The sequence below is a fragment of the Anser cygnoides genome, chromosome 1 (assembly GCF_040182565.1).
Source record: "Anser cygnoides isolate HZ-2024a breed goose chromosome 1, Taihu_goose_T2T_genome, whole genome shotgun sequence".
In the NCBI taxonomy this organism is placed as follows: domain Eukaryota; kingdom Metazoa; phylum Chordata; class Aves; order Anseriformes; family Anatidae; genus Anser; species Anser cygnoides.
Window position 1 is genome coordinate 155732750 of NC_089873.1, and position 27840 is coordinate 155760589.

At 35.5% G+C, this 27840-nt stretch overlaps 1 protein-coding gene and 1 long non-coding RNA gene across 16 annotated transcripts in view; one reads left to right on the forward strand and one right to left on the reverse strand.

The window, feature by feature from the left end:
- DOCK9 (dedicator of cytokinesis 9) overlaps positions 1-27840 on the forward strand; it is a 129305-nt gene that overhangs the window by 57760 nt on the left and 43705 nt on the right. For all 14 annotated transcript variants that reach the window (XM_066986508.1, XM_048072715.2, XM_048072718.2 and 11 more), the window contains exons 8-30: positions 1-175; positions 1378-1445; positions 5310-5384; positions 5487-5627; positions 5990-6190; positions 6328-6450; positions 8630-8712; positions 9322-9444; positions 11273-11352; positions 11433-11620; positions 11737-11802; positions 12742-12834; positions 13122-13245; positions 13607-13728; positions 15106-15192; positions 15836-15925; positions 17184-17299; positions 17440-17509; positions 17658-17783; positions 17912-17983; positions 22405-22551; positions 23219-23302; positions 23958-24069. In XM_066986508.1, the coding sequence (XP_066842609.1) occupies positions 1-175; positions 1378-1445; positions 5310-5384; positions 5487-5627; positions 5990-6190; positions 6328-6450; positions 8630-8712; positions 9322-9444; positions 11273-11352; positions 11433-11620; positions 11737-11802; positions 12742-12834; positions 13122-13245; positions 13607-13728; positions 15106-15192; positions 15836-15925; positions 17184-17299; positions 17440-17509; positions 17658-17783; positions 17912-17983; positions 22405-22551; positions 23219-23302; positions 23958-24069 (2566 nt within the window). The remainder of the gene's footprint in view (positions 176-1377; positions 1446-5309; positions 5385-5486; positions 5628-5989; positions 6191-6327; positions 6451-8629; positions 8713-9321; positions 9445-11272; positions 11353-11432; positions 11621-11736; positions 11803-12741; positions 12835-13121; positions 13246-13606; positions 13729-15105; positions 15193-15835; positions 15926-17183; positions 17300-17439; positions 17510-17657; positions 17784-17911; positions 17984-22404; positions 22552-23218; positions 23303-23957; positions 24070-27840) is intronic.
- On the reverse strand, positions 10-27037 carry LOC106031804 (uncharacterized). 2 transcript variants are annotated; one of them, XR_001204468.3, is made up of 4 exons: positions 26900-27037; positions 9831-9919; positions 3695-4151; positions 10-136 (listed from the first exon to the last, which is right to left on the reverse strand). It is a non-coding gene; the product is annotated as an uncharacterized lncRNA (long non-coding RNA). The 2 variants fall into 2 exon arrangements; XR_010827175.1 differs by having other exon boundaries at positions 16-136; positions 3745-4151.

The window sequence follows — 27840 nt, forward strand, 5'->3', positions numbered from 1 at the left end:
AACAATAAAGTCAGACGTTTTGCATTTGAGCTCAAGATGCAAGACAAGAGTAGTTACCTTTTAGCTGCAGACAGTGAAATTGAGATGGAAGAATGGATAAACACTCTGAACAAAATCCTTCAGCTTAACTTTGAGGCTGCAATGCAAGAAAAGAGAAACGGAGAATCTCATGAAGGTAAGAAGGGTTTCCAGCTATGCTGATACACTTATGTGCACTACACTATGTACGTGCATTCAGAAATAAAGGCTTTATTGTTGTTAAAATTTATTTTCGTTTGGTCATAATAATTGTGGGTCTTTTCATTGTCTGTTGAACTGATAAGAGTTATGCCCTTTCGGCAGCATTATAGAATAAAGGGACTGTTTAGAAATCTAGGTAATAGAACCCACAAGGAAAAATCGTGACCAAGGTAGCTTAAGAAAAAGAGAAAACTGAGGAGGGACTTGTTTTTAAAATGCATAAAATATGTCAAAAATGGAATAATCTGTTCTGTGTCTACTGTAGATAGAAGAACAGGACATTGTGATAGCAATGAGGTATTTAAATTTACACATAACTTTCTTGACCACAAATATTTCCCTAAAAATTTCTTGGGTATAGCTCCTTTGCTATTGGAACCCTTTAAGTATAGGTAAGGCAGACATCTGTAAGCAATGTGATGCAAGGATAGTTGATAGCTGGGTGACAAAAGAAGAGTCTATCTGTCTTCTTGTGCAATTTTCGTTCTGAGAGTGGATAGGGAAGAAAATTGGTATCAGACCAAGGACATGCCTATCCAAAAGAACCTGGAAAAGGTTATAGGTCACTGTGCTTATAAATATCACTATATACCAAAAGGGATCATTAGAGTTTAAAATTAGATATGTTCTTTTGGTGAAGATAGTCAGAATTTGATATGTTTGCAACAAAAGCAAATCAGAAAAAAGAGAAACCTGCAGCTTTGTGAAGGATATTTTAGTCAGTGGTCCCCAAATGACCTTAGAACCAGAAGATGGTTCTTAAAACTAACTGAATGGTTTCTTTGTAACTCCAGTAATCATTGGAGAGTAGTCTTGGACACCCGAACAGAGGGAACAAGTTTTGAGATCAAGTTACAATGCATAATGGAAAGAGTATTGTAAATTTGTGCATTGAGCATCTTCTTTTCCAGTGCAGGTATCAAAATTAGTATTAAAGCTGATAGCTATTTTCTAGGTAAGATTAGGAATAAGTGCTACTTTACATCTTTACAAAGTGAAGTGATGGAGTTGACCACAACCCATTTGTTGATTGTTATTTTTGAAGGGATGTGAGTTACAAACAAACTAATCAGAAATACCTTTGCTGCAGAAATTTGTAAGTCATTCTTTGATTTTATTTTTTTTTTTTGATTGCAGATGATGAACAAAGCAAAATGGAAAGCTCATCAAGTAGCTTTGATAACTACTATCCTGAAATTGCCAAGGTAATATATATTATGAGTGACTACTCAGGATATAGAGTACTAAACATAATACTTAGTTGTGTGGACTTTCAGTAAAGGTAAGATATTGGCTTCCAGTCAGTTTGTGGTACTTTAAAAGCTTGGAAGGTCTTGTCAATAGGAGTGGTTATTGAGCTTCTTCAGTTTCTGCTTTTGGAAGCAGCCTGGCTGATGTCTTCAAGATTTATATAAAGCAAATGTGCATGTTGTCTCAAAGCAGCAACTTTTATTTCATTAGTTCGTGTTTTACATACTTTGTATTGTTTTACTGCATACAAGTAAGTGTTCAAGTACTTCAGTAGAAGTAATCTAGTTATACTCAAGTTTTATCTTTACAGTTAAAACTGTAGAGAAGCTCAATAGCAGTAATGATGTACTTGTGCTTGTTAAGGAGGTGGCAAATTCATGGATATTTGCTGTATTGACATAGATCTTGCATTTTAGTTTTGTTTTTGTAGAAGTGTGGTTAGAATCCTGAGTTGCCCGTGTCTTTGAGATGGAACTCTGTAGACCTTTCCATTATTGCTTGTCCACAAAGAACAGCAGTAAGATCATTCAGCTAATTTTTTATTTGAATATGAACTGTAATACTCAATTTTTTGCATAGTGAAAACACCTAGTAAGTAAAACAAAATAGAAATAGAAGAAAATAGAGGAGAAATGCATAGAAAACAAATGTAACTGTACTCTAGACAATCTGCAGACTTGATTTCAGTTAAAATAGTGACTTGTATCTTTTAAGTTTTGTGAGTTCTCTAGAGAAGTTTTTGTTGAATTACCAAAGGACTGGAGGCTGGTGACCTTTTTCTATTGAAGTAGCAGAATCATGACTCCTTACTATTTCTTGTGTCACACAGCCTGCAGTCTTGACACTTTTCTCCTTGACCATGCTTTAGAATGCTCCCCTCTTCTTTTCAGAGGGTCTGCCTGACCTAGTCACTACTCCTGAAGGAGTACAGCTTATAAACTGAGACCAGGCAGTAAAACAAATGCTATTTATTAGCTAGCACATCAAAAGATTCACTATACTCTAACAGGACTTTAGCACCCAAACTGGCTGCCTGACATTTCTTTCTGTAACCTATTTGTAATCAACTTGGCATGTACACACAAAAAACTATTATGCTAACTCCAGCTACAGCTGCATTTGGAAATGAATTGGGATTGTGGTGCGTACAATCAAGTTTTCCTTGGAAGAACTGTAAGCACCAAAAAGCATAGTTACATGAGGCCATGGAAAAGATATTTCCAAAACAAATATAAAGTTAGATGTCTTTATTGTATGTAAGATTTTTCTTTCTTCATAGTTGGAGCTATCAGAATACTTACGTCCCACATGACCTTTGGAGTGGACTTTTATTCAGGGCTGTAGCACCTGCGTACCATTTTAGTACTACAAATGCTGCTTTCTGTTTCCATAACCTTTTGATAGGAAGCACTGCAACTCTGCAGGCTAGATATTTTCCTAGCATGTTATTTTCCTCAGCTCTTTAAGCATTAACTCCTTTTATTCTGTGGATACAACCTATTTAAATTTGTTTCTTTCCAAATAAGATGTTTGGTTTTCCCATTCAAGTTCATCTTTACTATTTGCTCTAATGCATTTTTCTAGCCTTTTTTTCCCCGGAGAAGAACAGGAAAAATTCTCCCCATTTGCATTAGTACGTTACTTGTGCTTTGACTTGATTATTTTATATAAACGCTGTTCATTTTTGAAGATTTTTGTTCTCTGTTCTTTCTTGCATTGTCTTTTCAGCTGTTATTTGTTGTTTGGTTTTGTTTTTCCCAGTGGAAGACTTCTAAGGCATTGAGCCTTCTTTTAGATGAGTTTATAGTTGCTCTTTTATTTTTTGTTCGTTCTGGAAGGAGATTTTCATAATAGATGAATTTATAACCTTATGAGGAAAGAGAAATTCCTTCAGGGGTGATATTAAAGCCACCTGACAGTAAGAGAGAAAGTGTCTTCCTAGGAAAGGTTTAACCCTTGTGAGTACATCTGAGCCTTCCTTTTTCCGGTCAACAGCTGTTAATTTATAACATTAAATAAAATGGTTTTGTACACTTCAGTGTACAGATGTGCACACATACAGTTGAATTTGTCAGTTCTGCTTAATCTGTCTGTTCCTGTACAAAGTGTGAATATAGTTTTTTTAATCTACATTTAAAAAAAAAGTAATTAGACCTCTGGCTTAAATAACGATGAGACTATCATAATCAGTGTGGCCAAGTACCTGCTTAACCATTGCATGTCCCAGTGTTTGTTGAGGTAGGAAAGCATTACCCTGTTACACTGAGGAAATGGAATTCCAGAGTCACTGCCAGCCTGTAGGGAGGGTTGCTGACTATCCATTTTCAGTTCTTGACTTCTGCCCAACTCCCCAGCAATCTGCCTGTCAAAAAATGTGTATTTTTGTCTTGTCTTCAGTGCATAAAACACAAATCTAAAACCATTCAATACGTTTGGGCTGAAGTAATTTCTGGCTTGCTCGTATGACTAGGTCTTCTTCCTCTTCAGGTGACCATTCCCTTTCCAAAACATACAAGGGAACTTCTTGTCATCTTTAAACTTCTTCACAGTTTAGTTGTGTGTATCTCGATTATGCTAGCTGCTGAACAAGTGAAGCCTGCCAACACTGCTGGTTTTGAGTGTCTTGGTCATGTCTTCCACAGCAACTGCCGTCTTTTCTTCTGTGCAGTAAAGACCATAGTAAATGAAATCAATTAAACCATCCACATTCAAAATCAAACCTCAAAAGTTCCTCTTCTGTTATGCATCCTTTAAGTTTATTTTTATTTTTATTATTAGCCTAAAATAGAGTTCTGAGCTACTAGAGCTGGTGGCATGTTAGGAGTTTCTTGAAGCCTCTAACAAAGCAGATGCAGAGAGGAGACCACTTCCTGCTGATGGTCAGTGATCAGCATTTTAGGTTGGTAACATCTTCTAGCCAGTACAGGCTGATCCAAAAATAGACTCCCACCCCAAACGAAATACTCTATATCTCTGTTTAGCTATACTTCGGGAATGGCAACCGTGCTACGTTGTTAATTTTGGCTCAGGGATGTGTCCATTTCTTGTCTCCCTTGACTTAAAAAATCATACAATCCTCTTTCAACGTTTTATGGAAAAATAACCTATGTATACCAGCAATTTTCACATTCTATTTGTGCTACTTTTCTTTTCTCTTACTGTTAGAGGTAGGTATCCACAAATACTGTGCAGGATCAGTATACTACCTCCTAGTTCTGCAAAGGAATTTTTCAGTGTGGTAGTTTTGTCTCTCGGATGGCTTTTTTTAATTTGTCTACCCACAGAAAATCCACTCCATTGGCAGTAGAATTCAAGAAAAGGAATAAAACAAAACAAACAACAACAACAATCTCTGATTATATTTCTTAACTTAGCTAACCTGTTGCTTCCTGAGCAGCATTATGGTCTCGCTATAGCTCTGAGTTTTAACCTATGTTCATACTACTTTGTGGTGTTTTTTTTTTCCTTTTTTCAATAAAATATTTTTGTGAAAGTTATTTATTGTTTAAGGAGACAACATGGTATATGAGCTACACTGGGGTATATTTTCCATGACTTTTGAAGGTTATATGTTACTGATGTGTTTTTTATTTATCTGTTTTTAATGTTTTGGAGACTGGAAAAGCCCTTAGAGGAAAAGAACTTTTTCTTTTTACTTGGACATGATGGAGCAATTTAAACGAAGCAGTTGCAAAGTTCAGGGAGAGAAGAGTGCATGAATTAAAAATATTTAAAGCTTTGAACAGGAAAAAGGAATGAGATCAAAAACCACTTTCATTTAATGGTGTGATACAAAGACTTTTTCTTCTTTTGGACAGAGTACCAGAGAAGCAGAAATAAAGATCAAAAGTGAAAGCAGAGTTAAACTTTTTGCCTTGGATCCAGATGCACAGGTTAGACTTTTTAAAAGGAAATAACACGCTTCCTTGTACGTTGATCCTTTGGGGATGAAAAACAACATACTTAATTTTTGTTTTCTTTTTCTCTTTCTAAAGAAACTTGACTTTTCTGGTATTGAACCAGAAGTGAAGCCATTTGAAGAGAAGTTTGGAAAAAAAATTCTTGTGAAGTGTAATGATTTATCTTTCAATTTGCAAAGCTGTGTTGCTGAAAATGAAGAAGGACCAACAACAAATGTAAACCATTCATCTAATTATTTTCTGTTAATATTGTAACGCATGTCTCAATATTTTGTTGACAGTGTTCCTAATAGCAAAACTCTTTACTATCATTGAGAAACATTGTTCATGTGTGTTTGTTGGTCTTACTACTCTTTTAAATTGAAATGAGAGCCTAAATGATATGGGAAGTATCTTTGTAACAAACTTTGTGTTGTAGAAAGTGAATTTTTTCTTGTACTCTCTTCTATACCTTGCCAGTAATATCTAGAGTGGTGGTCCTTTGTTTATAAATATCATATTCGTCTTCCTGTCATACATGTTTTTACAATAATATAGACAACAACAATGACATTTCATTATTTTTTAAAAATGTCTAGGTAGAACCTTTCTTTGTCACATTATCACTATTTGATATTAAAAACAACCGGAAGATTTCAGCAGATTTCCATGTTGATTTGAACCACACATCAGTAAGGCACATGATATCCAATGCACCTCAACAAATGATGAATGGCAGTGGTGATAGTTCACACAGGATTCAAGACATTTATGAAACAATGTTACAATATCCAAAGCAGGTAAGAATTAGTAAAATATGGCTTGGATTTTGAATAGAAGAGGACGGTTTTCCTTCATGCTTTAAATGGTTTTCTATTATGTGATGTAAGAAGTGTGCATTTTTTCATTTTATATTTATCTTGTGTTTCATTTTTAGGGAATATTTTCAGTCACATGTCCTCATCCTGACATTTTCCTTGTGGCTAGAATAGAAAAAGTATTACAGGGAAGTATCACACATTGCGCTGAGCCATACATGAAAAGTTCAGATTCTTCAAAGGTATGTTATCTTCTTTTGTGGCACTGAAAAAATAGCGAGGCAAGACAGGTTGATTTGGAGTTAATAAATATCGATCAAAAACGTGGTTCTTACATGAGGTATTCCAGTGACAATGGTTTGATTTAGTAAGTTCTAGTTATTATTAGTAACTGTTATTATTGAAACTTTATCAGTTAAGTCCAGCATATTATTAAGAAAATTATTCAGCTCTTTGTAATCATGGCAGTCTGTAATTTTTAATGGCTTTAAATAAACTGATGAAAGAATGCTAATCTTCAATGTGAAAGCTGAGTTGCAAGTTGTTAAACAGTGAAATATTAAATAGAAGTCAGAAATTACCTGTATATCTCTATTAGTTAATGGATCTCATTTACTATATAATTGTAGTTGATTTTTCCTTTAGCTCAGTTTTCAGTGACTATTGTTTACTGTGACTTTCATATCTATATTCTTACTGTTTTCCTTCAGAACTACTGATATTATTAAGCCTCCATTTTTACATTTGAAATGCTTTGTAGGTTTGAAGGAACTCTGTATCACCTTTGGAAATAAACCACTGAAACGTGAATTTTTTCAAAGTCTAGGATAACGTAACATTTTAATGTTCGGGTTTTTTTTTGAAACCTATCTAACAAGAAACTTGGTCAGTTGCTGTTTCTTGTCTGTCAGTGAAGCAACAGTGTTTCAATTTTGTTGGCTTACAGTAGTGTTTAAATAGTTGGATGAGGGTGTTAAGAGTTTTTGTAAGCAGTGTCAGGTATTGTTGACATTCCTCCTGCTTTCAGCTAGTCAAAGGGATGAAGGAAGGGTTAACACTCAGTCTCTGCAGAGGAACAGTGTTCTTTCCTACTGATTTAGTTCTGGCTAAGTTAAATGTGAAAAACTGTATTTTTCACTTGGTCTTAATTTAGATCAGGCTACTGATTTGCTTTTCCAGGAATGGTTGAGATTTTTTTGCAGCTATCATTAGAAAGCAACAGCTCTGCATTTTGAGAGCCTGTTTTTGACTGTTACTGAGTTAAAACAAAATTGAACTGAATAACTGCTTTTTGGTGGTCTTGGGCCTGTGCCACACAGGAAAGTTAGTTAAGCCCAAGTGTTCCAAAATTTGATGCTGGATGCTCGGACTATATTGACCTGTGTTACAATAACAGCCAAATAAGAACATTCATTGTTATATTAACTTATGCTGGCCGTTTCTGGTTTTCATTTGCTTGTAACTTTACACAATTGAATCCTTAGTTTGAATTTTTGTCTATTCTTGTTCTTTGGGATTACACTGAATTAGCTGGAAACAAAAGCAGAACAGTATTGACCAGCTATGTAGGCCTCCCCTTATGTCAGTGCAATAAGCAAGTTCCAGCTCCCTGCAGAATTGCTGCTCTGGTCAAGGAGAAGGAAAAAATGGAAGAAAAAAAATACATAGATCACTTGTTCTCCCATTAAACACTGAGTATTGTGGATTAATGATAATTATTGATCAAGGGTCTGTGCTTTTAAATGTAATTTCTCCCTTTTTTACAAGAAAGGATAATTGAGAGTTGGCTTAAAGGGCACGCCAATAGAAACAGCTCTTCCTAATGTCAACGTTATAGATCAGGGATAGTATTCAGGCAGGTTTACTCTGGGTTTTTCTGCCTCTAGAAAATACTTTTTGCTGTGTTAGGTACACATGGAAAGCTGACTTCTGGAAAAGAGAAACCTACTGCTCTGTCAGGAGGTTCTGCTATAGCTCAAGTGGTTCAGCACTGTGTTGAACATCTCAAAATAGTGGGTTTCTAGCTCTGCTTGTTGGTTCAATATAATGGAAGTGTTTGTTCCTATTTAATAGTTTACAAAAACAAAACCTGAAAATTCTAATGAGAACGATTTGTCCCATCTTATTCTCTTTTCTGATGGCTAGGTTATCAGTTGTTGAATATTTACAAATTAAGAAGACAGAAATCAGATGACTTGTTAGCAATTTTTTTTTCTTGCTTAATTAAACGTGTTATCAGGAGGTGTGGATGGGTTTGTTCTTACTTGTGAAATGTTGTGAGATCGGCAGGCCTTGCTTAACCTGAAATGAATTGTTAAGAGGTATTAATTTATATCTGTGTCAATGTGTGGGTTTTTCTTGTATGTTAATGGCACAGTTTGGTTGTTTTTAAAACTTGGCTATTTTTTATGTCCCTTGAAGGCTGCACAGAAAGTTTTGAAGAATGCTAAGCAGGCATGCCAGAGACTAGGTCAATATAGAATGCCTTTTGCCTGGGCAGCTAGGTAAGGACAAATCTTGCCAATATGCAATTTTTCCTCACTTTTCTTTAACATTGCCCAGAGGAACTGTGGATGCCCCACCCCTGGAGGTGTTCAAGGCCAGCCTGGATGGGGCTTTGGGCAACCTGGTCTGGTGGGAGGTGTCCCTTCCCACGGCAGGGGGTTGGAACTGGGTGGTCTTTATGGTCCCCTTCAACTCAACCTATTATTCTGTGATTATCTTCTGCATCTCACTTCATTTAAATCTCAATGTGCTATTTAGATTATTTTTTGTTTTGCTTTGAATTAAACAAAGATTTCTGAAAAGCAAACTTAGACTTAAGTTTTGTAGTAGGAAAAAAGTTGAAAATTCATCACATTATTGTTCAAACTCTTGAATATTGACAACTGTTTTCCATTGTCAAGATTTTTAATTTTACTAAGAATTAAATGGTTCTCTTTCGTTTATTACACTGAGCTATTTATATGTTAAAACTCCCCTATAATGAAAGGAATATTAAATGCTAAATACGAAAGATAGTGCAGTATGTTCTCCTTTGTAGTCAAGAAGTTTCTTGAAGATAATTGCAACACTTGTATTAACTCATCTGAAAGCAAGACTTTGACTTTCAGGACATTGTTTAAAGATGCCTCGGGAACACTGGACAAAAATGCAAGATTTTCACCTCTTTTCAGACAAGACAGTAATAAACTTTCAAATGAAGACATGCTGAAATTGTTAGCAGATTTCCGGAAGTAAGTTTAATTTTCCTCACTCTATCCTAAAAATTAAACAATAATCTTTTCTCTTATTAGATGCTCCAGTTGAAGATCATCTTCTGATGTATATATTTATATGTTTTCACTTCAAATAGGAAGTTGTACAGACATTCAGTGCATTCACACAACCTACAGATCTTTCCTTTGCAGCGTTTGAGGGCTTTGAGCAGGACTGAAGTATTATGCCATGTATAACCATCATATGGTTAAACATGATAACACAGAGATACTGAAGTATCTCTACTGAAGTATCGCATAGAGATACTGAAGTATCTCTATGTTAGGTGTTATGCCTGCATGATGCATTCACTGTTCTGGCTCTCAACGGAAGTAAAGTATGAGAAAGTATCACATTCACTGACCTTGGAAAGAGGACGCTAGGTCTCAGGGAAGGGGGCTTCAAGTCAGTAGCCACTCTACCTTCCTTGGGAGTGCATCTGGCTCAGAATGCCTAAAGAACAGTATACCGGTCATACTTTTTTACAAACTGTTCCTAAAGATCGCATCATTTTTTTGTGCAAGGCTTAAGAATCTCCTATTGACTGATGATCATATTAAATAACTAAAATATTTAGATTTACTGAGAAATTTTTACTGCTTTGCAAAGGCATTTCCATTTCTGTTATTTGACAGTTAGCTGGAATTGTATTAATGATTGCTAAGCACAGATCTTAAAAGGCTTTGGATATAGCTTCTTTATTTTATTGTTACTTACCAAATCTGTAAAGGAGGTGAGGTTTGTAGCAGGTATTTTAATTCCATTTTAGCTAGCTCCTCAAAGTTTCACTGAGGTTTAGTGTTGAAATTGCTGTGTACTGCTGCTTCTTGCTATAAATAATATTATTGAATCTGAGTTAAATATAGCAAATTAGCCTACCACAGCACTTTACTTTGTGAATTAAAGAAAACCTTTGGTTATTCCAGCACCTTGTTTGTGGATTTGTGTATGGTATTTCACAGAAATTTTAGTGAGAAAGAGATTGTAATGTCTTAAGCTTAGCTATTGGAATCAGAATCCAGACTTCAACCACAATAAGTTGTTTTACAGTGCAGGGTAGTATTTTTGGAAAATCTTGCAACTGTTTCCTTGCAATAATTAAAAAAATATATTAATAATAAAAAAATCATGCTGCTGACTAGGTTTATTAAAAAATGGTACTCTACTGGTGTTTTAACATGGAAAATGCCCCTACTTCAAATCATAGTTTGGATTAGCTACATGGAAACGTCTAAGAAATTTTATTGTAGTCTTGTTAAGAGTAAATATTTTGAAGGATGCGTTGTTACTTTAGGAAAAGAACAACATAGAAAAAAATTACTGGGAGAAAGACGCATTTTGTTAACTTACTGATTTCGCTTCCTCTTTGGTCTTCCCCCAGGTTTATCCTATTAATATCAATGCTTATTGATGGCCGTTTAAATTTAAGGCTATACCCTCTGACAATTATATTGAGTTACTACAAGGCAAAGAAAACCTGTCTTTTTTAAAGATTTTTACTTCAATATAAAGAAAGGGAACCATAATGCTTTTTCTTACTTATTTTCACACTTGTGAATAAAGCCTTACATTGTTCTCTTTTAAACTCTCAAAAAGAAAAGAGGAAAAAAAACCACACTAATAAAGTTGTCCACCCCCAAACCACCTTTCCTCTCATACTCCTATTTCAGGATGTTATTTTTGCCTCTGTTTCCTATTCTCTCCCCCACCTCTTCCCCCCTCCATTTTTTTCTTTTTTCTGGCATTCTGATAGCTTTGCATTTAGCCTGACTTGGAGGTTTTTGGTTTTGTTTTTTCTTCCACTAGGCCTGAAAAGATGGCCAAGCTTCCTGTTATTTTAGGAAATCTGGATGTTACAATTGATAATGTGTCACCAGATTTTCCAAGTAAGTATTAATAAACACCGTTAAATAGACATTGAGTTGTATTCTCTTCAGCTTTATATTGATTTTTAATATATTTTCAGATTATGTTAATTCATCATACATTCCTATGAAACAATTTGAAAATAGTACCAAGACACTAGTAACACTTGAAATAGAGGAATTTGTTCCCTGTATACCAAGACACACTCAGCCTTTCACCATCTACAACAATCATCTTTATGTTTATCCAAAGCACTTGAAATATGACAGTCAAAAGTCTTTTGCAAAGGTGAGTATAGGCAAGCAATACATTCTTCTTTTTCCAATGGACTGATATTGTTTACATACTATATTTCTCTGATGTTCCTTCCAATTAAGTGTTTTTGTTTTTGAATGCTGCTTTAGGCTAGAAATATTGCAGTATGCATTGAGTTCAAGGATTCTGATGAAGAGGATTCTTTGCCTTTAAAGGTTAGTGTTTGCTTTTTGTGACGGATTAAAGAAAACAGTGACCAGTTAGCTAAGCAGGACACTAATGATTGATTTTATCTAGCTTGCGGTGGCAGCTTTCTATCCTTCTATACCTATTTGGTATAGAAGTAACTTCTAGATGATTTGTTTGTTTTTGAAATAAAAGATTACTAAGAGCATTTTCTTTCAGTATATCAACAAAAATTCCAGATTTAAACTTGTTGCAAACAAGGGTGCCTTGTGCCTACTCTAACTTTTAAGCAGTAAAAACAATAAATCTTTAGACCAACTACAGAACCAAGTCTGTATTTGTTCCTGAGCTATCACAGTGTATAGGAAGTGCCTGAAAGAAATGAAGCAGAAAAATATATAGGAGTTCTGAGGTGAAACCACAGTGTCAACTCTACTGCACAGCAGGCAGACTACAGGTGATGTAATCTGACTGTGCAAAGAAACCAAGAGTTAAAGGCAAGACCTCATAGGTTCCGGTAATAATCAGAATATCATAGCAACATACAGATAACTTCTAGAGACCTTGCAGTAATCTCTTTATTCACTTTCCTTATATATTCTTTTTCAAAGGACATGTCAGTTTTTCAACCAAGTCAGGGGTACTTCAATGTTTCATCTTGTCAGCTTCTCTGTAGCAATTTGATTTGCTGTTTAGTACAATGCATTCATCTAAATTCTGCAGTTGAAAGGAGATCAATAGATAACTCATCAATTCTAGTTTTTAATCACTGCTAATATCCATGTTAAGTTTGTGATTTTTTTTTTTAAGATCAACACTTTTGACATACAAAAGTTACATTACAAAATGTTCATTGTTATTGAAATATGTAACACAAGTTAAAATATTTCAAATTCTGGGTGAAACTTTTACCTAAGAGTGAAAAAGAATTTGTTGTAGTTTCTGGTTTTTCCTTCTTCTATTGTTAGTGTATCTATGGTAGACCAGGCGGACCGGTATTTACTAGAAGTGCATTTGCTGCTGTTTTGCATCACCACCAAAATCCGGAGTTTTATGATGAGGTAAGCTACCTTTCTGAGGTGATTTTTACTGTGTTAAGTATTACTACGTTTCAAAAATACTAGCAAAAATTTTAGGATTGTGAAGGTCTTGCTAATGATTTCAGTTAAATCAGACCCTCCTTTTCACTGTAATGAAATATTTTTGAAAGTTTTGTAAGTGTAATTCTTGATTCTTGCTTCAAATAACAGAAACTCGAACTGCTTTTAAGTCAGGCTATTCAACCAGTATGGCACGTCACTGTTCTAGCTGAAGTCTTCTACAAAGGTTGTGTTTCTTTGCTTTTCAGATTAAAATAGAATTGCCCACTCAGTTACATGAAAAGCACCATTTGTTATTCACCTTCTACCATGTCAGCTGTGACAATTCAAGCAAAGGGAGTACAAAGAAGAAAGATGTTGTTGAAACACAAGGTGTGTCTGCTAATGGTTTGCTTTCAGTAACTACTTGGGAGTTCTTATGAAGTATGTTTATCTGGTAAACTATGATTTTGTTGTCTTGATCCATATGATGCTTTATATTATAGTGACAGAAAGATTCATTATTTATTGTTTTAAATATTTTAGAATGCCTACAACATATATATATTTTCAAACTCATAAGAATTTATTTGCCTTTTCAATTCTTTCTAATTGTGTGAATTTGAATCATTTGACCCCTACATTAACATTTTCTCGTTTATGAATTACATATTGGAAGACTGGAAGACTTTTGTAAGCATTTATATAAAGATTCATGACATATTTAAAATTACTTTCCTTTCACGTTTCATAGTTGGCTATTCTTGGCTTCCACTAATAAAAGATGGAAGAGTGGTGACAAATGAGCAACACATTCCAGTGTCAGCAAATCTTCCACCAGGCTATCTTAGTTATCAAGAAGTGGGGGTTGGAAAGGTATGGTATATAAAATGGCTCTAATATTTCAAAAAAAAAAAAGAAAGATATGTAGAGAAGAATTAATTGTAATTCCCCAGTCTGATAAGATTGAGTCACTTTCTATTGAAAAATTGTTTTTATATGCGAAATGGAGTGCTTTGCAAAAGTTATGCATCTGACTTAAAAAAAAGAAATTAACTCCAACACAAGCTGGAGGCAAAGTTTATGACTAAATTCTGACCTTCAAAAGAATTTGAATCAACCTACCCTAATGTAGTTTTTCATGTAAACTGTTAAATGTGTTTCTGTTATTATTTAGCTGATGTATTTAGGAAATATTTGTTTCATTTTGTAGCAATAATTGAAGTTAGTAATTTTTAAGTGTTTTAAAGTATTTTCAGCTTATGAAAATATGCAAATAATCTGAAGTCCTTTACTAAATTTTTTTTAGCATTTCATGCTGTCTCCTTTCAGTAAGTCCTTTATTCCTGAAAAAGTCTTATTCTCACATCTTGAGTTTTGTGATCTTTATACTTCACTAGTAAAATTTATGGTTGTATTTTTCAAAGCAGAAAGCTTGCAAAATTAATAGTAATAAAAACAATACCAAGGAGGATACAAAATGTGAAATGTGGTAGGGAATTTGACTAAAGGAATGAAATGCAGAGAGAAAATTGACTCATTTTGGAGGAAGAGGCCTAAAATCAACAGCTAGAGGCTTTGGTCTCCTCCTTTTCCACCACTTTTTTCTTTTTTAAACTCTACTGTAAGCTTTCCAGCCATTGACATCTTTACATCTTTCATCTTTTCATATTGTAGGTATATTTTTTTTATGCCTCTGCTGTCCATCTCTGCTCACCTCCATGGGTAGGAGGTTAGGACCAAGATGACTAGTTGTAGATCTAATGGTAAAGTCTCTCCATAACTAATTGTCAGAGTAGAAAGCTGAGCCTTCCCATCCCATTTGCAAAGAACTGAGAATGGGAAGCAAGTACTGGCTGATACCTATCGGTGACCTGTGTTAAGGTTTACACTGTGTCAGTACCTACAGAAGTTCTTCAGTTATTTTTTTTAGAAAAGTAGTACATGTTTCTCTGTAGCCAAACATTTCTTTGCACAATTTTAGGGGAAATAAGAAATCTGTAACTTCAAAGAAAAGTGATTTTGTTAGTAAGTGAGGAAACTACAGTGGGACTTTGAAAATAAATTTCATAAATGCTTTAGGTAATATTGCCTGCATAATTTTCCTTTTTTATTTTATGACTTTATTCATTGTACACATTTCTTCTTCTGTTTAGAAAAAAAAATGTTGTTTGTGGTACTATAAAGCAAGCACTGTCTTATTCTAGTATACTGCTACATTATTTTACTTTTCCTCTGCATGTGTGTGTTCAGCATTCTGGTCCTGAAATTAAATGGGTAGATGGAGGCAAACAGCTGTTAAAAATATCCACTCATCTGGTGTCAACTGTGTATACACAGGTGAGTTACAAAATGCAATTAGAGTAAGTTTTAGGAATAATGTATGTTTCCGATATGTATGTACAATATCTGGGGAAGCTGTTAATACTCAATATGCTGCTATCTTACTGGTTTTTTGTCTCTTGGATGTTCTGCATGGTTTCTGTCTTTCACATCAGCTGTGAAAAGCAGCAGATGTTAGAGTGAAGCTATTCAAAATGTGAGACTTCTGTCTAACATTTTCATCCATTCCATTCTGAGACTTCCATTTAGATAAGAGATTGTAGTCATCTGTAAGCTATTTAGTGGCACGTCTGCAAAGCAAGGAGTCCTGTTATAGCTGCTCATAAAATACATAGTATGATAAGTTGGGATAGCTAACGTTAATTATCCTATTTTCTGCTTGTCAATTGGTTTGAAGCAAATATAGATGAAGTTTTGCGTAACAGGTGTTCAAAAGTACTGGAAATTTCTTATGTGGGTTAAAAAAAAAAGTGTTACATGGAGACAAAATTAGCCTTCAGAGTAGCACACTTACATTCAACTTTCAAAAATAATTTATATGGACATATATGGATTTTTATGTATAGACATTTTAATGTGTTATGTTTTAGATAGTCATATTAGATAGTGTTTAATTTTTGGTTCTTTTTGTCTTTGACAGGACCAGCATTTGCATAATTTTTTTCAGTACTGTCAGAAAACGGAATCTGGAGCTCGTGCACTAGGAACTGATCTAGTAAAATATCTTAAGGTATAAAATGGCAGTGAATAACAGATTATATTTTTTTTTATATCTTTGTAAAACCTAGGAACTTCAGACATTGTCTAGGTCTCATTTATGTAATATACAATGTAAAAAGAACAAGGAGATGTTTCTTGCCCTAGATAAACTTAAAATTACAATGTAAGATGAAACCATAAGGGAATAATGAGATAGTATTGGTTAGCATTATGGCTGATAATTTCAGAACACCAATGGCCTGTTGTGTCAAATTAATCAATTCAAACTGCACGTGGGAATGATGAGGAATTGATGACCTATTTTCTAAAATTTTGCTTAGGAGGTCATCAGTGTCATGTCTACAGTTCTCTTTCAGGACTAGATCAATAGAGTGCATGGTTTCCATAGCAATTTTATATTAATCAAGTGGGCCATGTTTTTAATGTGGAACCCAAAATTCAGTCATCTTAAAATCCATTAAGGTATCACAAGTAACTCCTGATTTTCTTAGGCACAACAAAACTTATTATTGTATTTGCATGTTCATTATCAGTTCATAAAACTGGACTGTCTGTCCATGACATTTATGTAAGGATTTAACTATTGAATGTGGCACGCTTCTGAACTGAATTTGCTTTTTGATTTGGTTCTGATCTATCTTCCTTGCCCTAAGACTTCTGTAATATATTTGGATAGCTTATTCCTTACTTTACTTACATTTATATTAATTCCATGCTAGCAAAATCTTTAGGTTCAGTGACAAGAATATGTCTTGCCAAAATCCCTGGGTCAGAATAATGCAACCACAGTTTATTTAAAACTCTTGCTTGTCGTCAAATACCAGAAGACTCTAACTGCACGGTATGAGCATGTTCCACACCATTAGATTACATATCATATTGACTTTATCTCGCTTCAAGGTAACAGAAAACAAATGCTATCTTCTCTGGCACATACGAGTTACTGCTATTCTCGGTTTCAGTAGGCCAAACTCCTGTTTAGCTAGGCCTCCCAGAAGCCCAAATAGTCTTTACTTCTCCTGCATATGAACATCATGCCGTCTGCGTGCAACCTGTACCTGATGTGTGCAACCTAATGTGTGCAAACATTTATGTTGGAAACTCTTCTCAGTTGCCTTCTGTGCAGTTGTATTTTGGGTACTTAACACCAAATAATGCAAGCAGCATATATTTTTGGAAAAAGACTTACAGTAATTTTTGCAGTTTTAGAACTTGTGATTTAAATGCCCTTGTTTCAAGGGAGTGACAGTATTACTGCTTTCTTTCAGAGCCTTCATGCTATGGAAGGCCATGTGATGATAGCTTTCCTGCCAACTGTTCTCAATCAGTTGTTTAGAGTTCTCACTAGGGCAACCCAAGAGGAAGTTGCAGTCAATGTGACAAGGTAAAGATTTTTAAGTGCTTCACAGAGTTTAAATGATGACTGGGTTATGACATAAATGTGTAACTGAATAACACTTTTGCAATTGCAATCATAGCTTTCTTTGTAGACTTGCTTAGTTTCGGTTTCTGACTTCTGTTTAGGGTTATTATCCATATTGTTGCACAGTGTCATGAAGAAGGCTTGGATAGCTACTTGAGATCTTATGTCAAGGTAGGCACAATTAAATAAAAAAAACTCCAGTTAAAAGTAAATAAACTCTGAAAAAGAATGCATATATAAATAGAATTGTATCTGTTTGATTTCAACTGTTTCATATTATGTCATGGTTTCCTATTATGTTCTGTTTTTCCTCCCCAAGTATGCTTATAAAGCTGAACCCTATGTTGCTTCTGAATATAAGACAGTACATGAAGAACTGACAAAGTCCATGACAACAATTCTAAAGCCATCTGCTGACTTTCTTACAAGCAACAAGCTACTTAAGGTATATATTGAACTATGCTTTTACTGTATGGTCTTATCTGGTCATAACTTAAGTATAGGAATTAAATGTATTGAAATTGTTATTCAATACCCACAGCAATTTCACAGAATATTTTCTTTTCTCTGCAGTATTCCTGGTTCTTCTTTGAAGTTCTAATAAAATCAATGGCTCAGTATTTGATAGAAAACTCTAAAGTGAAGGTATGTAAAAAAAAAAAGTTATTCTAATGGCAATTTGTGCAGTCTCTTCTTTCTCCAATCGTATAATTTTAATTGATTATCCAATTTGATTATCCAGTTTATCCAATCAATAATTTTATTAAAAAACCCTTCTTCTAACAATTTCTTTTGTAAGGAAAGGAGGGAAAGAGCAAAGCGGGAGAAAGCAAATGAGATATTAGAAAGATCTACAGAGCTAGGTTTAACATCATTCTGAAAGGATAGAAACCCTCTAAAATCCATATAGTAGAGCAGCCCTTGTAAATCACTAGACCTTTTAGTAAGATTTCTTGATATTTATCATAGAATCATTCAGGTTGGAAAAGACCTCTGAGATCATCTAGTCAAACCTTTAACCTAGTACTAAAGTCTACCACTAAGCCAAGCTACCAAGTTCCAAATCTACGCATTTCTCGAAAACCTCCAGGGATGGTGACTCAATCACTTCCCTGGGCAGTCTATTCCAATGATGCACAACCCCTTCAGTAATGAGATTTCTCCTAATATCCAATCTAAACTTCCCCTGACACAACTTGAGGCTATTTCCCCTTATCACTTCGGATTAGGCTCTTCTCCCAAGCACCCACCTCTTTATAGCCTCCTTTAAGGCAATTGCAGAGCATGATAAAGTGTCCCCTGAGCCTCCTTTTCTCTGGGCTAAACAGCCCCAGTTCCCTCAGCCACTCCTCGTCAGACTTGTTTTATTCACCAGCTTTGTTGCCCTTCTTTGGACACACTCCAGCACTTCGATGTCTTTCTTGTAGTGAGGGCCCAAAACTGAACCCAGAACTGCACGCTGAGGTGCAGCCTCACCAGAGCTGAGTACAGGGGGACGATCACCTCCCTGGTCCTGTTGGCTATACTATTCCTGATACGAGCCAGGATGCCCTTGGCCTTCCTGGCCACCTTGGCATACTGCTAGCTCATGTTCTGCCAGCTATTGACCAATACCCCAAGGTCGCTTTTCCACCAGGCACCAGCACTCTGAAGCTGTCTAGGCAACTATGATAGGTATCATGTTTAGGATTTTTCAGAATACAAATATATGCATCAGGAGGCTTCTGTGCATGCAGTGTAGTGCATCCTTCTAGGTTTAGGATATCAAACTTCTTGCTCATGTGTTAACTGATCAGCTGATTGGGGATTCCTCAAAATTCCTAGCAAAAAGACAAAACTTACGATTTTGTATACTACTAGACAACAGAAATGCAGTTTATTCAAACCAAAGAAAAATATTCATACGGACTTCTGTGTTCTTCACTGGTATTTTGCTGTTTCAGTGGTATCTGCTCAAATAGTTTAGGAAAAGACAGGAGGATCTATAAATGTAAATTTCCTTTATTGATTTGTTATTCCTTGAGGAAGGAGTTTGTGCCTTTGTTCATTCCGTTAATGGAGTATTTCTTATTTTACCACACTGTATTTTGTGGTTTTGTTTGTTATAATCAATTAAATTAGTTGTATTAGTTAATAAATGAAATGGAAATGAACATATAATCTGATAAAGCAGAAAACATTGATTTTTATTTAAAGTTGAAATTTTCCAGAGACTTCTGGAATTGAATTAAAATTGTATCATTTAAAAATGATATTGGAAGAAAGAAATAAAAGAATTTTTGTTGGTTTCAGTCCTTACCTGACAGTCCTAGCAGTGCTTTTTATTTTACAGTATTTGACTTTTTTAAAAAATTGCATCTTCTTGAATTACATAATGTGGTATAGCTGGGCAAGTTTCTTAAAACATGACGTGTGTGAAACTTGTATAGCTTGAGGATGTTTGCTGGATTTGGTTAGGTGATGTTCTGCAAAATAATGTTGTTTTGGCTTAGCCGAACAGGGTTTAGATAATTTTTCCTGACTCTAACAAACCTACAAAAATCCTCACGAGTATGGAAAAAGTATACATATTTAAAAAAAAAAAAACAGAACACTTCAAATAAACCGCTAACTTGCTATCATGCAAACCCATTTCCTTAATTTAATTATAACTTTCTTACCCTAGTGATTACATTTTTAAATTGAGATCAGATGGTGGATAAAATAAGCGCAGTAGAATATAGTCTTTTTAAAAGCAGGAGTCTGTGTAAACAAACAAAAAGACAAATGAAATTCACTTTTCAGAATGACTCAGCCATTGTCCATGATTTCAGTTTTCTCTCCCTTAATCTGCATCTCCTGCAAAGTATGGTATACTACTATTGATGAGCATTCACATTACTAAAAGTGTGTTTTTTTTTTTTTTTAAATTGTTGTTGTTATCCTTGTGGAGGAAGGAAATAATAATTATACTGACTCATTATCTCGAAGCTAGTGAACCTTTACTGACCCATGTAATCCTAATAACAAATATAACAAATTAAATATGGAGACCACATGCATCTGAGGAAGACACAGCTTTAACAAGATTTTCGTTTGGGGGGAAAACAAAGTTGGTAAAGAAAGAGTGTGTCAGCTGACTGAGAAAGATTTGATTACCTTGTATCAGCATGATGGTAAATAAAACAGAGCAAATGCTGTTAATGAATAAACTGTGACTTTTCAAAGAAGGTGCTAACTGCTAGTTTCATTTTATTTATGATTTCAAGTTGCCAGAAAGAAATAGACCACAAAAATGTGACCTAAATACTGATGGCACTTCTAACTTCTTTGATTCCCATCCTATTTCAGAAGATAAGGAAGCATAGTGAAGTTTTTCATCAATTTAGTAGGTTTTATAGCCCTAAATATTTCTAAGATGGTAACAGCTCGTGCAGAGATTTTTTTATGAAACATTGAAACTACCAAAATGTTGCCACATTTTTTATTAGAACTTACAGGTATTGTTATAGAAATGTGTAGTAATCATACTTAAATAAAAACAAACAAACAAAACTTGATACTGGAAAATACCCTTCTAGTTTCTGTTTGTCCCGCTCTTCCCTGTACCAGTTTATTCTTGAGCTCCATTTAGGTTCGGATTGTTTCTCTTCTGTATGTTAGGTATATTTCTTGTATAGGAACCTCATTTGTTTCAGGTTAACATTTTATTTGTTTTTAATAGTATCTTCAAAAGCAACCCTCAAATATGAACTGTTCAAATTCTACAATGGAATAAATTTTCCTAACACACTCTTTTAGATTCTAGTTCTTTGCTATGTACTGCTGTTCTTGCTTGTTCCTCTCCTGCAATACTATGATGTAAATTTCATGGCTAAAGAAAACTACTGAACTGAATTTTATTGCAGATTTTAATTATTTTCTTCACATATGATGTTAAAAAAACATTTTCACTTTTAGAACTAACCTCATTGTCATCTTTTCTGTCACATGCAAGAGCAGATCTTCTCTCAAGTATTTTGCTTGCTTTTTTCTGTCTTATTGGGTAAACTAGTAAAGATGCATTCAGATATTTTCTTCTTAGGAGTTCTGATAAAATTCTGCAGTTCTAGGTACAGCAAAATTATTTCTATAGCAAGATTTTTGTGGTATTTTAAAAATATTTAATTACTGTCCAAAAAATACTGAGTATATTTTAGGACACTGACTGGCATGCCTTACTTCTTTAATAAATACTGTTGATATTTATATGGGTATCTCTTCTGACCTTAATATTTAGAAACCTTATTTTTCTTAAGATAGAACTAAAGACTTTGGAGCACAGCTCAAACACAACGAGAGCAAATTGTATAATCATTGATTTCTGTAGTGCCCTGCCAATAACTTGTTCTGCCTAGGAATGTTGCATTCAATTTAGTTCAAAAAGGTATGCAAATGACAAAGTATTCAAAGCACTTGGACATTTTGATTTCACAGTTTTCAGAAAGAAAAGCAATAATGACTGTATAGTTAAAATGGCTTTTGTCAAAGCTAGCTTCTTCTTCAGCCTCACCCTACCAGTCATTAAGCCCCTTTGGACAAAACACAATTTAACAAAGACTGTAAGATGCAGAGAAATAAAAGAGGCTCTACAGCGGCAATAAGTTGAAGAGAACTTACTGACCAATACTGGTCGGGATGTATGAAATAATTGATGAAGATAATATAGATTGTGAGTAGAAGCAAGTAAATCATAAATGTGGAGGAGATCTCTTAGGCTAAGTGAGAAGGTACGTAAAAGCAAAGGAAAATAGTTCTAATTGTGAAAACTTAAAACGTGGAGAGTAAGATTTTGAAGGCTGTAAGCGCTGAGATTTGAAGTGGATGATGAGAAAGAAAGAAAAAAAAAGCGTGGATGAAAATTTACAAAAGGCTCAGGAAAATCTTAATTTAAATAAAATGTTATTTTAAACTACAATGAGAATTTGAAAACCTTAATGCTGTGTTTTCCTTCCCTGTCAGGTTATCTATATCTAATGTAAAATAAGTTTTCATATATTTTAGTGCTATAAACCATATTAAATATGTATCTGAATTTGTGCTTCTAGCTCTTGCGAAACCAGAGATTTTCTGCTTCCTTTCATCATGCGGTTGAGACGGTTGTTAATATGCTAATGCCACACATCACTCAGAAGTACAGAGACAATCCAGAGGCTTCAAAAAATGCCAACCATAGCCTTGCTGCCTTCATAAAAGTAGGTACACAAGTGACAGGCTCTGTGGTTACTTTTGCAGTAATACTGTTTCTTCATGGATTTTAAAGAATTTTAAAGCTGACCCATATAAAACTGAACGTGCATAATGCTTTCTAAGTATAATTCTATGTCCAAGTTAAAATGCATTGAAATACAATTTGTCTTTTGTGATCAAAAGTACATCTTTTCAGAGGTTTGATTTTTAATGAATTTATATTTTATCAAAATTTTTATTTTTTCCTTGCCCTCTCCCCCCCCCCCCCTTTCAAATATCATCTAGTTATCTTTTAATCCCAGAAAAGTTTATTTTCATGAATTTGGTGTAGATAGTCTTTTAGTATCTTTCTTTTTTCAACCAGTAAGGGAGAAAAGAGCATGGGGAATAAAATGGTAGATAAAGCTGCTAATGACATGTCATTTTTGTTTGTCAAGATACATTTCTTATCTTCAAACAGTTCTTTTATTTGCAGTTTACATTCTGGATTATAAGGGGAAGTTTGATATGCATATATGTATACGTATATTTAAATTGCTTGTTTTATTGTTTTTTTTATGTTCAAACTGACTGAAATATCAATATGTTTCGAAAATAAACTAGTGAAATACAAGTACTGAGCACTGAAGCAATACTAAATCAATTCCATCTTTTTGTTTGTTTTTCCCCCAGAGGTGTTTTACTTTTATGGACAGAGGTTTTGTTTTCAAGCAAATCAATAACTACATCAGCTGCTTTACACCAGGAGATCCAAAGGTACTCTGTTTTTAAACAAATTAGTTTTAGGAGTTGCTTCTTTTTGATGCATGTGGATAGAGTCCTTCAGACTTGTTTCTAGTTACACTCAAGCGTGTTACTTATAAGTACGTACACTGTGCCTAGATCTTTTTTTTTTTTTTTCCACAAAACCACTTTTCCATATTTTGATTCACATCTCCAGGTGCAAATTCACAACTGCAGAGCATGTATATTGAGAAAATGAGGAGGGGTGGGCAACACTAAGCAGAAATTCTAAGCATAAATGTGAAAGGTTAAAGTTGGAAGCATTAGGTGGATCTTCGATATCCAAGTTTCTATAAATTTACTGTAGTGGGAAGACCTTGTACCAGTAATCCAGAAAATTTCTTCTGAGAGTTCAGACTTTTTTCTTATAGCATATTATAGCTTATTATGTATGGATGCATGTCCAAATCACTGTTCCCATTGTCCAAAATTATTAGAATTATATCCAGCTGTCAAGTATGAATTGTGCTGAAAGTATTTTTTGCTGACATACAGAACATTGACAGGACTATGTCCCTCACACTACAAAACTGAGAGGAATCACCCTTGTGTGTAAGAAAGCTGGTTTTAATGTTATGCAAACCGCTGCATCAGTTGTTTAATTTATACTTTAAAATTATTTTTGCAGACTCTTTTTGAATTCAAATTTGAATTTCTCCGTGTAGTCTGTAATCATGAGCACTACATACCTTTGAATCTACCAATGCCATTTGGAAAAGGCAGAGTTCAGAGATACCAAGGTAAATTCTTCTAAAGAAGTCTACGATGTATTTCTCAGGTGTCACCTTTTTCTTAATAAACAAATAAGCTGTGTAAATGCAGGTCTATGATGCGTTAGAAACCTCAGTGTTATTAAATGGAAATGTCAAGTTTTGATCTCTTTAAACTCAAAGGAACAGTGTAGGTAGCAGAGTAATCTGTGCAAAGTACCTAGTTATTGAAACGTGGTAAACTATGTCTTTGACTCTTGCCTTTCTTTCTTGCTATAAATGTTTGCTTCTTTGTTTTGTTTTTGAGTTAGACTACCACGGCTAGTGAATTAAAAGCTGCAACATTCCTTTATGTAGGTGTGCAGTGTGAGGCCTGGTGTATTTTTTTTTCCATAGATCATTCAGGTGTGAAAGGGTTTCAGTAGGTCTGCAGTCTACCTTCCTGCTCAAGTCACCTCAGGCCTTTCATTCTGCAGATTGAATGAGCTTGGTTCCCTCAGTTTCTCCTGGCAAGGCATGTGCTCTCCAGCCTTATATCTACTTTGGCAGCACTCCACTGAGCTCAGTCAAGTTAACTTATCTTTCTTGTACTAGAAGGCACAAATACTCCACATGGCGTTACAGATAGGCCTAATAAATGTCAATACAGGGGAATAAACACTTCCCTTGATATACTGATAATGCTGCTGTTGGTACAGCCCTGTATGCTGTTAGCTTTCGTTGTTGCCAGGATGCCCTGCTGATTCCTATTTAACCTGCTGTCCACCAGGACATTGCTTTCAGCAGAGCTGCTCCCAAGCCAGTCGTTCGGTATCTTGTATCATTACAGGGAGTTCATCCATCTCAGGTGCAGAATTTTACATTTGTCCCTGTTGAGTTGATTAAAGTTCCTTTAGCCCATCTAGATTCTTCTGAAATGCAGCCCTGCCCCCAAGCATATGAACTGTACCCTTCAGTCTTCTGCCATACACAAACCTGAGGAGGGTGCACTCCATCTCCTCTTTCAGGTTGTGGATGAAGTAGTTTTAAATAGGATAGAGCCTGGAAAACTCCTGTTGTAGCTGGTCTCCAAGTAATGTACAAGCCATTAACCACCAGCCTCTAAGCCCAATGATCCACGTAGCTCTTTGGCACATTTAGGTGTCTACTCACATAGACTGTAATGTCCCAGGTTAGATTCAATGATGCTGTCAGAGACAATGCTGGCAAGTGCTATTCTCCCCATATCCACAGATCTAGTAAGTTACTTATAGAAGGCAGGTTAGTCAAGCATGCTCTGTCTCTATACTGACTCATGGATGAGTCCCTTTCCTCCAGCTGGCTACAGAAACTTTACCCCCTTTTACAGTATGTAAAAGCTTTGAGTGGTCAGGTCCAGTTTGGCAGGCAGCTGAGCACCACACAGCTATTCAATCACCCCTCACCTCCAGTGGGATGGAGGAGAGAATCAAGGAGAAAAAAAAATGCAAAAACTTGTGAGAAAAGACAGTTTAATAGGACAGAAAAGGGAAGGATAATAAAAGAATATACAAAGCAAGTGATGCGCAATGCTATTACTTACCACCCACTGACCAATGCTCAGCCAGACCCTGAGCAGCAGGCACTCCTCCACCCCAGCCAGCCAACCCATCTTAATGTTCAGCATGTTGTCATATGCTATGGGATACCCCTTTGGCCAGTTTGGGCCATCTGTCCTGGTTGTGTCCCCTCCCAGCTTCTTGTGCACCTCCAGCTTCCTAACTGGCAGGATAGTAGTGTGAGAAGCTGAAAAGTCCTTGACTAAGTGTAAGCACTGTCGTGCAACACCTAAAACATCAGTGTGTTTATCGGCATTATTCTCATCCTAACTCCAAAACACAGAACCGTAACAGCTACTAGGAATAAAATTAACTCTATCCCAGCTTAAACCAGGATATATGGTTTACCCTGGATAAATCTATCCTGGCTGTTCCTGGCCATACTCTTCTCCTTCGCATGTCAAAAAATGGTTTCTAAGAGGACTCACTCCATGAATGTACCAGGGACCAGTGTGGGTCCTCTAATTCATGGTTGTTTTTTTTTCGTTTTGTTTTTTTTTGGATGTGTATTACATCTGCTTTTCTTCAGTCATTGCAAGACACTGATTATGGGAGCCCCCTGATCTCCATGGCTTAACAAAGGTGATAGGGAGTGGCCTCCCAATGATACTACTAGCTAACTCTCTCAGCATCTCATCTGGTGCCATGGATTTGCATGGTTGGAAGTCTCTTAGGAGATCCCTGACATGATTCTCATCCACTACTGATAAATCCCTTTCTTGAACCTAATCCCTAGACTCTTAAGGCCTGGGAACCATGGCGGTGAAGGTAACGAAGCTACCTTGGTCTTACCCAACTCCACTTTCTTTAAATCACCATCTCCATTCAGTAAATGTCCTGTGTTTTCCTTGTTCAGCCATTTAATGCTACTACAGTGGTAGAAACTGTTCTTGTTGCCATTGATGTCCATGTCATGAATGACATTTTTACGCAGATCTGATGTATCAGCAGTTTAAGGTTTATTATTAATTCCTTTGGGGTAAATCACAAAATAGATTGTATTTTTTTTTTCTTTAGTAGCACTTAATCATCTGTTAATCATTAGCCTATTTAACACAATGGTTTAGTAGTATTTGCTACAATAAAAACAATGACTTAGTTAAAGATTTGTAAATGGCAAGGTTCACACAGAAGGCTTAAGGCAAGGAATCAGTTTCTATACAACAAGAGACTGGGGATTTCTATGCAGTAAGGGATTAGGGATGTCCGTACAACAAGATACTGGGGATTACTAAATTCAGTTGTGTGCTCAAGAACTTTTCCTCTTTTGGTGAATTACTCACCCTCCTCTGCGTCGGCGTATTCAGCAGACGATCACTGAACCTCAAGGAGTCTTGCCCTGAGAGGCGTCCCACCTCAGGGGGAGATCCTAGATCATAGCCCGCTCTGGTACTGTAGAGCTCAAAAGGGCTCTTTGCTTAGGACCGGTATTTATAGGACTGTGAGATGGTTGACTATAGTCAGTGTTTTTCTACCCTGGCCACAGTTCAGGTTGGGTAATTCTTGTGTTGCCAACCAACCGTACAATCTAGTACCTTCCAGATTGTATGGTTCTGGTATCCAGGTAGCAGGAGTTCCAGGTACAGTTAGGGAGTGCCTAACTATCCCGACTCACTGCACTTGTAACAATGCCAAGAACGTAACATTAGTTTACCTTGAGATCACAGAGTGGCCTGGGGAGGGGGGCTCCCGTACCACCGCAGTCTGTTACCAGTTTCAGCTGTAGCTGAGTTATAGCTTTCCTAGCACTATCCCTTTGTACGTGACCATTCCTCCTTTGTACCTTGTTTTTGCTTCAATCTCCTGTTCATGAATTTTTGTACCGTAGCTCAGTCATGAGTGCCCTATTTAGCCCATCTGGGCTCCTGGTACTTCCAACCTTGAGCCAAAACAAACAGTATGTTAGTTATTATATTTGTGGCTCTGAAGATATTACTAATGTCTTCTAAGCATTGAACTGCGGCAAACAACCATAAACAGAAATGAGGAAAGTACCTTTACAGATAACAAGTAAAGCTGACTAAAATTGTATTTTTGTAGATTAGATTAATTTTTTTTTGAAATATTGGCTTAGTAGATTTGAGTATAGCTAGTTAAAGCTTTCATCAAGGGGATAGAACAAGATTTGGGAGTAAGAGCTAGAGAACTGCATAGAGCTTGTGCTTGTCTTTGGCTTTTTCCTTTTATTCCTTAAAGAATAGCAAAAATAGAAAAAATAGTGTTT